This window comes from Erpetoichthys calabaricus, chromosome 9 (genome assembly GCF_900747795.2).
Source record: "Erpetoichthys calabaricus chromosome 9, fErpCal1.3, whole genome shotgun sequence".
In the NCBI taxonomy this organism is placed as follows: Eukaryota; Metazoa; Chordata; class Cladistia; order Polypteriformes; family Polypteridae; genus Erpetoichthys; species Erpetoichthys calabaricus.
The window spans coordinates 97,443,038-97,452,924 of NC_041402.2; the positions used below are offsets into that span (position 1 = coordinate 97,443,038).

Sequence of the window (9,887 nt, forward strand, 5' to 3'; positions counted from 1 at the left end):
ACAGGTAAAAGTGTCATCTCTTCTCATTTCTCTTTTTAGTCTCTAATTTGTAACAGTGCAGAGACCTTCCATTTTATTTACCTAGACTCTTCTTCCTTTATAATCATCTTTTATGAATGATTTTTATTTTACCATTTTATTTTGAAAAACACCCTTGCTGATGACAAATGCAACTTGGAAAGAAACGGGGGAATATAATGTAACTGGATAGTAGGTGTTGTGTGCATTATAATAAAGTGACAAGAACAAAAAGGTAAAAAATAAAAACGAGTATACTGTATAAGAAGCAGCACTGTACTTTCCTGAATGTTTTCCAAATACGTAAATACCAATCTGTTGATTCTTTGTAGTTTTTTTTTGTGAATGTACAAGTTAAACGTTTCTCCAGGGTGGTTCTTTGTAATAGGAAATCCCTAAACCAGGCCATAAGCTTGTTTCTGGTTCCTGGTAGTAGTGGAAATGTGTCAATAAATACCTGGGGCCTCATGTATTAACGGTGCGTATGAACAGAAATGTTGCGTAAGAATGTTTCCACGTTCAAATCGCATGTATAAAACCTACACTTGGCGTAAAGCCACGCACTTTTCCACGGTACCTCATACCCTGTCGTACGCAACTTCTCCGCTAGGTTTTGCAGACTGCTGGCACCCAGCGTCAAAGTAGTGCTACTGTTCCTGTGTGGTTACCCTTTCTTAGATTCATATCCACGATGGTGGCTTTATCAAACACACTGAAATTAACCACATATCGTTCATAAATTTAATGCATCTGATTGTAATTAACCTGTAACAATATAATGATCCACAGAATAGTCAAACTATTCTAAATACCATAACACCTTTAGCGTTGTTACTCTCACTACATTCTTGCAAGTTACCGTGAGGTAATTGTACTTATGATACAGTTATAATATTGCACAACAGGAGCCACTTTATAAAGCGCATATTTACATATGATGACGATATCATTTTTAAGATGAAATGCAGCAAAATATGTTGATTATATTATACAGATAAAACTTTAATTTTAACTACACGGTGCCACAGTGCTAGCGAAAAACTTGAGCTTCGTTCACTGATTCTTCCTGCCTCGCGCTGTATTCATGCTGTGGCTGGCGCGACACTGGAAGGATAGATGGATAGAATAATTAAACATTATGAAGATATTTCGATGTTCCTTAGAAGTTTTGAAGAATCGGCGTTCTAAGCTTACAGATGTCTTAACGTCTATTACAGAGCTGATTGTGTTGCGACTGGGTATTTGGAGAAAGAAAAGTAAGAACAGGAATTGGGGGTTAGTACGTTTGAAAAAGATAGTACTTCTGTAATAAAGCATTTCATTGAAGGTCATGCATGGCGCAGCAAGCATCTTGCTGTAAGACATGAACAATCACTGTGCCACCGTGTTCCATTGTTTAATAACATGCTTTAACTCATTTCATCATGAAAATAATATCACGTATACTTCTCAGCATTTTAATTATTCAGAGAGCTGTAATATTATGAACGTAATGAATTCTGTGCCCTGTCGGAGGAAGAGCACGTAGTGATTCAGGCACATAGAGCACATATAAGATGAAATACACAACAAAGCATTTAACATGCTACTTTAGTTACGATGGGATTTGAGAAACTAGCAAATTAAACGATTTTAAGATGAAGTTTATGATGTTCTACTTTAATGACAAAATAAACTACGTGATTAAAGTGGAAATTTCAAGATTAAAGTTGACATTTCGTGCTTTTTTCGCACTGTGTGCCTTTTTTTTCACTGTACCCTAATAAGCTTTCCTATGACACTCAGACGGTGGGCTACGAGTTGCCTTTTCATGCTGACTTTGATATGTGATAACTTATTTTTTATTTCGGGCACTGTGTGACTTTGTGAACTTGAGCTTTCGAGTTTCTCCGACACGCTATGTCACTCGATCTACTTCCTTTTGTTGCCTTATATAACTGTTTAAACCAACAAATAGTACGTTTTTCTTTGCCTCCATTTGGTACTCGCTGAAATTCTTCTATTTTTCCTTGTTCTTTTGCCATTGCCTTTTCACAGAACGCTGGGCTTAAGGGCTATTTATATTGATTTGCATATTCAAAGAGGCATAATTCTGGGAGGAGTTGGGGCGGGACAGCAGGCACGTGCACATGCGTTTATTTCCACGCTGAGCGGGATTTATGTAGCGGAAGAACGTGGAAGTTGGCGAACGCACAGATTCCTGCATCTGGATTTTTCTGTGCGTAAGCACATTTCGGCTTTTGTGCTTACGTCATGTTATAGTGCGAATTCTACACACAGCGTTATGCATGAGGCCCCTGGAGTATACACTTGAACTCATTGTTATGAGGGAAGTTATACCATAAACCAAATGGTCACAACACAAAAAATTATGGACAGCAGACGCAGTACAAAGCATTGTAGAAAACAAAAAGAAATATCAGCTTCAGATAAGTAATCTTTAGTTTAAAAATAGGGCTGTAGATACAGGGTGTGTGGTACTGCAGGGAAATTTTCAACTGCATAATGAACAACTAAAAGCTAGAGTAAGGCCTAATGTCTAGTTCTTGGTGTTTTTGCATACCAAGTAAGATTCACAACACCTCTAAAAAGAGAATTGCTTGTGCTTGGATGACGTTAACCTGCATCCAACCCTTGTTGGTGGCAGGATTGTCACTCCAGTCACTGTAAAAAACTCTCATGCTGTTCCATTCTATTCGGACTAGTGTGGTGCAGAGATGTCACCCGTTGTACAACTGCACTCTGGTCCTAATTTGGGATCCTGCGGTGGTTCGTCATGTGGTGGGTGTGGCAATGCGCTGTATCAGTGAATGGTCCCAACCTCAACCTCGACTTCAACCTTGATTATATCAAATTAAGATGGCAATGTGATATGGAGGAAAATTTTGCAGTTCTAACTTTTATTTTAGATGTTCTAAACTTTCTTGTTTGCTTCTCAATTTCTTTTTTACATTGCACAGCATGTCAGCTTTGTTCAGATTCTTATTTTCTTATATTGTTTATTACTCCTTATTGTAGACCAAGAATTTAAATACTGTAAGTGCTTGTGAATTTCCCATCGGGATTAATAAAGTATCTATCTATCTATCTATCTATCTATCTATCTATCTATCTATCTATCTATCTATCTATCTATCTATCTATCTATCTATCTATCTATCTATCTATCTATCTATCTATCTATCTATCTATCTCTATCTATTTAGTCTAGTAGAAATGTTATTCAGTTTTAAATTAAAAGCAATTGTTACATAAAATATCAAAAGCAAGCAGTGTTTGTCAATTGCATAATAACAAAGGCCATAAATAATCAGAAATCAGGATTTCAACAGCCTTATTGATACTTTTCCAGATTGGCACACATTATACATACAGAAAAGGGATCAACCCTCCCAAGACAGCCATGTCTAGTGTGGGAGACGGCCGGCTGTTCATCCCGGCCAATACCCCCAAGCAGCTAGATGGAGCCCTCTCTGTAGCATGGAAGTGCCCCGAAGACCAGCAGGGAATCATGGACAATGGAATTTTTATTCCCGACCCTGCTGGACACCGTGGGGCCCACCAGAGGACGCTGCAGGGAGGCTCAAGGACTTATACGTGCCCTATAACCCGGAAGCACGCCGTTCCTTCTGCTCATGTGATCAGGACGCACTTCCGGGATGAAGAAAAGGACTTTTAATATGACCCGGAAGTGATAGCGAATCATGGACTGCAGGGTTGGAATCACTTCCGGGTCAGGGGATATAAAAGGACTGTGGGAAAGCCCAGACACTGAGCTGAGCTGGAAGGAAGGGTCGCTAAGTGTCTGGGAGAGGAGGATTGGTGTTGGATTATTTGATTATTGATTATTGTATGTGTAGTGTGGAGTGGAGGGTGCTTAGTGCACATTATTATTATAAAAATAAAAAGTCTTGGACTTTTACCTGGTGTTTGGCGTGGTACCTGAGGGTTCAAGGGAGCTCTAGCGCCCCATACTGTTACACTGGCGTAGTCGGCAGGATACTCTGGCTGTAAGTAGGCAGAGGACCTGAAATTAAATCAATTGTGTATACAGAAAACCCTAAGAAGGTAGCGTCAGAACACGGGGGTAGAAACACCACACTACATCGAGAGCGCGCTGCGATTGTGAGCCTTGCCTGACATCAATAAGCAATGGGAACTGCCCGAAGAAACAGACCCTAAAAGACGCCGAGCGGCTGTGGACATACCTGACGGGAAGTGTGGAAGACAGGGCATTCATTGATAGATGTGGAAACAGCCCGAGCGATATGGCAGCAAGAGGGTTGTTGGAAATCGGACACGCCGGACTACCTGCATGAACTAGATACACGCCGACGAAGTTCGGAGGTATGTGCCGGGAAAACGCCCGAGACGCCAGAAACTTTCTTTGCTTATTTTGCAGAAGCCGGTCTTCTTAAAACTGACGTTGTATCAGAGATATACTTCCCACCTTGGCAAGATGGCCGCGAAGGCGAGGAGTCTATGGATTTACAGCTGGGGAGCCCATTCGATGATATTAGTCACGTGGACTATCCTGGGGCAGGTTAGGTAAACCAAGACCAAAATACGGGGTCACCTGACCAGGAAGAGAACTGCCGATTCACCGAGACGGAGCACGTGATCTCACCCAAAGGATTATGGGCAGGAGAAGGTCAGCGTCAGTCCGTAGGTGAGGTCATTTGTCCCTCGATGGAACTGAACTCCCTGAAAGGGAAGGGGGAGGCGAGCGAAGCAGCACCGGAAATAAATAAAAGTAAAGAGGAGCGGGATGTGATTGAACGGTCCGCCAATAAATTAGAAAAGGTGGATCGCAGTTGGCCGGTAGCGGCCACTCGCTCCTGCAGAGACTCCAATTCCCAAGAGCCTTTGCGCGATCCAATCAAGCACATGCCGACAACGGACGTGCCCATTGGCTCCTGGTCGGTAGCAGCGCCCTGGCCATCTAAAATGCGAGACTCAAATTCCCAAGAGCCTCCACGAAGCCCAGCCGGACACGTGCCAGGAGCAGACGTGCCCATTGGCTCCCGGCCGGTAGGTAAGGTGAAGGCGGAAGTTAACTTGCCTCCGGTTGAATCAAATAACTTTATCGACGTGCGGGTACTCGAAAAGCTAATCGAGCCCGTACATAGTTTCTTACAGACGCTGACGGTGATTCAGAAGATCGTTGGGGAACTGGGAGAAAAGGCCGAAGCGCCCATACGGAAAGTGGATGAATTCCTGCGGCGTATAGGACAACCTCTCGTCTTATATGATTTGGCGGTACAGGTAGGTAATGCCGGTACCGTACATTATAAAAGGACGCAGTGCGATTTGGGCCCGCGATTAATAAGTAGCGGGTGCCAAGTCACTGCGAACCCAACAAGGGAATGTGGTGTGATGACAGAAGGGGCAGAGGAAGCACCGATCAAACCGGAGCAGCTGAAAAGTGCTGTCTCTCAGGGCAATGCGGTGCTGAAGACGCCGCCTCTAATTAGGGTAAAAGTAAAGGGCGTGCAGACAGTAAAAGGGCTCTCTTGTTCTAATAGAGAGACCCAAACTGTACACAAGCCTCAGATTAAACAGGAGATCCCTACAAAAAAACGGGGGTCTCCTGACAAGTTGGGAAAGGGGTCAGAAAACGTAAGGGCGGCTGGAGAGAAGCGGAGAGCGGAGAGAAGAATGGAGCCAGAAGTACCGAGGTGCTTCCAGTCTCACAGAGGGAGAATACCAAGGGGACCACGACTCTGCTTTGAATGCCACAGCCCAGGCCATCTATGGCGAAGTTGTCCTCAGAGGACGAGGGATCAGAGGGGTTGGAGATGCAACGTTCCCCCTAGGTTCTTCGGGGAGTCTAGACGACGAAGCCCAAGCCCGGTGCGTGGATCCTCTTGGAGGAAGACGTTCCTCTCGGGGGTTGGTCGCTCCGAATTATAATTCTTCACTGAGGGGGGAATATTGCGGGAGATGGCCGGCTGTTCATCCCAGCCAATACCCCCAAGCCGCTAGATGGAGCCCTCTCTGTAGCATGGAAGTGCCCCGAAAACCAGCGGGGAATCATGGACAATGGAATTTTTATTGCCGACCCTGCTGGACACTGTGGGGCCCACCAGAGGATGCTGCAGGGAGGCTCAAGGACTTATACGTGCCCTATAACCCGGAAGCATGCCGTTCCTTCTGGTCATGTGATCAGGACGCACTTCCCGGATGAAGAAAAGGACTTTTAATATGACCCGGAAGTGATAACGAATCATGGACTGCAGGGTTGGAATCACTTCCAGGTCAAGGGATATAAAAGGACTGTGGGAAAGCCCAGACACTGAGCTGAGCTGGGAGAAGGGTGGCTAAGTGTCTGGGAGAGGAGGATTGGTGTTGGATTATTTGATTATTGATTATTGTATGTGTAGTGTGGAGTGGAGGGTTCTTAGTGCACATTATTATTATAAAAATAAAAAGTCTTGGACTTTTACCTGGTGTTTGGCGTGGTACCTGAGGGTTCAAGGGAGCTCTAGCGCCCCCTACTGTTACACTAGGAACCATTGAGAAATGTAAAGGAAATAAGCCAGGCTAGTGGAAAAGCAGGTGATATGCCCTCTTTGCATATGCTATTAGTGATATGGAGTTAATTAACACTCCCTTACCATCATGAATTGGAACGTCTTGTCAAATTTTTCTCCATCTGTGAACTTAGAACAACCTGTACTGCTTGTGGATCAAAGCAGGATGCCTTTTAATAGAAAATTATTAAGAAATTTGCCTTCAATTGAAACCATACTATTGCACCATTAAATGGAATTTGGTATTTTGAAAACTAGATCGATCCAACAGCTGATAATGCAAATTTATGCAGAACATTAAACTTGAATACTACAGCCTGATGTTGGCCATCTTCTTGACTTGCTCTGTCTTCTTAAAGGAGAATTGCATTCAACTCTAACTTATTTTTTATTATCATTTATGGATTATTAGTAATTAAATGTGTCTCTACCATTAAAGCCTTGGTTCACATGATAATCCATCTCGCAGTCTAAATGGCCACAGATCCCAGACAAGGTTGTCCTGAAAAGTAAAGATATTCAGCAACATCAGACAATGTAGGCCCCTCCTGAGACCAAAAGCCTTTGCTGCATTCACATGTTAAGAAAAACAATGTGCTGCCCTGTGGGATATGTCAGATGAATGTCCTTCCAATTGGTAGCTTGGACTTTACAGTTTGTGTTGTAATGCAACACTTATCTCTAACCACATCATATGTAATTAAAATATAATAAAATCATTCAGAAATAACATTTTTGTCACACTGTCATTAGAAATGATGTCACATCCAGTTCATATGATCTTTAATTTCACAGAAAAAAATGGAGCTAACTACTTTTTGTGCACATCAAGTGACAAATAAGCAACTTTGTTCATTTCCCAAAACTATGACCAGAAATGTATGTTAAGATAGAAAAGTGGTAAGGTCTAACATCACCAATAGTAATTTAAAGCATCTCCATAGTGTGTGAAAGTATCATGTATGGTATAATGGCTCATTAGATCACACTGGCATGTAATGGATGACCATTTTAATAACATCACCAGTCAAAACAAAACAATTTAACTCAAAAGAGCAGAGAAATCCAGGTTTTGTTCAATTAGAAATTAGACAACCGATTCTTAAAATTCTAAATCAAGTTTTCTTAGACAATGGCAAATATGAGGTCAAGATGCTGTGGTGAGATTTTAATTTTTCATTGGCAGTAAGTGGTGAACAACAGGAAAAATAAAAGAAGCAAAATTAGGAAGGACAGCGTTAACAATTTAGCAGCACTGTTTTGCTGTGATTCAAATGAGCAGTAATTGTGTCATCTTTAGTGTCCATATTTTTATAAATAAAACATAAACATGAATCTTTTATATTTCTGTGAAAACACAGAAAACGATTCCTACTCTTCAATTTAAAAAGCCTTAATGTTACCTTTGTCCAGAGCAAACTGAGTCTCATAGTGGAGCTTTTCTCAAAGGATGTAAACAGCCATCTGGTTGAAACTATTACAGGGAAAGGGGGCAAATAACAATAACAAAATGCATACTTTATGTGTTTCCACCTGTACTGCAAAGCTATTGGGATATGAGGAGCTTTAACAGTTCTCTCTGCTACTATTGAGGAGGTAGATGTTATTTAATACCCATATTCTAGAAATGCTATTTATATGCCTCCCCTTTGATTCTCAGCAATATTACAACCCAATGACATTTTCTCCTCTGTTTTACAATGTATGTTTCCTGTCTAAAGGAAATTAAGTAGCTTTAAATATGTAAAAAAAAAAGGGGGAAAAAAGAACTACTAGCCCAAAAATAAACATTTGGAATTTGTGTGCAAATGTGTTGGTTAAAATCAGCACCATTACCTCCAGACAACTATCTTTGAAACATAGATGATTCTGAGTACTTTCATCCTTTTTGTGGCCACATAGAAGTTTTTGGTGTCTAAGGTCTCCTGATGGGTCTTGCTTACAGATTGTATCTCAACCTTGTCAGACTGTTGAAGCATATGTTTGTGTCAAGTTTCAAGTTTAGTGTGGTTCCAGAGTTACAATTCGTTAACAGGTACATAAAATCAAGTGTTTAGGTATGCAGTCTCCTTTGACAAACAAATAGAACTGGCCATACTGAGGAGCTCAGAGGTTTTAACTGTCACTGTTATAGGATGCCACCATTACCACAAGTCAGTACAACAAATTTGCATTCTGCTAGATCTTCCTTGGTCAACTGTGTTATTGTTTTGAAATGGAAGCATCTAGGAGCAACAACAGCTGAGCCACAAGGTGCAGACCATGTAAGCTCACAATGCTACGCCACCGAATGCTGAAGCACATAGCGTGTAAAAATCACTTGTACTTAGTTGCATCACTCACACAACAGAGTTCCAAACAACCTCTGGTAGTAACATCAGCACAAGTGTCAGGAGCTTCACAAAATGGAATTCCATGGCAGAGCAGCTGCACACAAATGTACAATGCTAAGTTTTGCCTGGAGTGGTGTAAATAATGCTGCCATTGGACTATGGAACAATGGAAATGTGTTCTCTGGAGTGATGAATCACACTTCACTATCTGGCAGGATGATGGATGAATTTGGGTTTGGTGGAGGCCTGGAGAACACTACCTTCTAGACTGCATGCTGCCTACTTTAAAGTTTGGTAGAAGACGGATAATGGTCCGAGGCTGTTTTTCAGGGTTTTGACTGGGCCCTTTTCTTCAATGAAGGTTACTGTTAATATTACAGCATAGAGCCTTTTCTGTTCCAGCATTATTGTGCCCCTGTGCACAAATTCAGGTCCATAAAGACATGGTTTGACAAGTTTAGTGTAAAGAAACTTGAGTATCTTGCACAGATCCAGACCTCAACCCAATAGAACAGTTTTGGGATAAACTGAAACACTGATTGCAATCCAGGTCTTTTCATTCACTATCAGTACCCTTTTCTCTCCAATGTTCTTTTCGCTGAATGGGCAGAAATTCCCACAGAGACAATCCAAAATCTTGTTGAAAGCCTTTCCCAAAAAGTGGAAGGGGCTTATCGCTACTGGCAACAATACATATACAACATTTGTGAAGGGGACTGGGGCTTTCAATTGTACCTCACAAATGATAAACTCACACTGATTAAGTCCCTGCCTTTAGTATACACCACCCAGCTCTACTACTGATAGGTGTGATGTTGGGAGGGTCATTAAAATACTGGTGATTTACTCCTGGAAGATGATGACATGATACTTATGGTAAGAAAAGGAATGTAAAGATGTGGCGTTTAGAGAAGGAAATTGTCTTGCATCTCCTTTGATAGTCAACACAACTGTCAGTAGTGAAGTCCTCAGACTGTTGCAGCTGTGGTTGATCACGGCTTCT

General features: G+C 41.8%; 1 protein-coding gene across 4 annotated transcripts in view; it reads right to left on the minus strand.

The window, feature by feature from the left end:
* LOC127529132 (zona pellucida-binding protein 2-like) overlaps positions 1-7,055 on the minus strand; it is a 76,230-nt gene extending 69,175 nt beyond the window's left edge. For all 4 annotated transcript variants that reach the window (XM_051931720.1, XM_051931722.1, XM_051931719.1 and 1 more), the window contains exon 1: positions 6,983-7,055. In XM_051931720.1, coding sequence (XP_051787680.1) covers positions 6,983-6,985 — 3 coding nt within the window. In that variant the 5' untranslated portion in view covers positions 6,986-7,055. The remainder of the gene's footprint in view (positions 1-6,982) is intronic.
* Between the last annotated feature and the right edge of the window lie 2,832 nt (positions 7,056-9,887).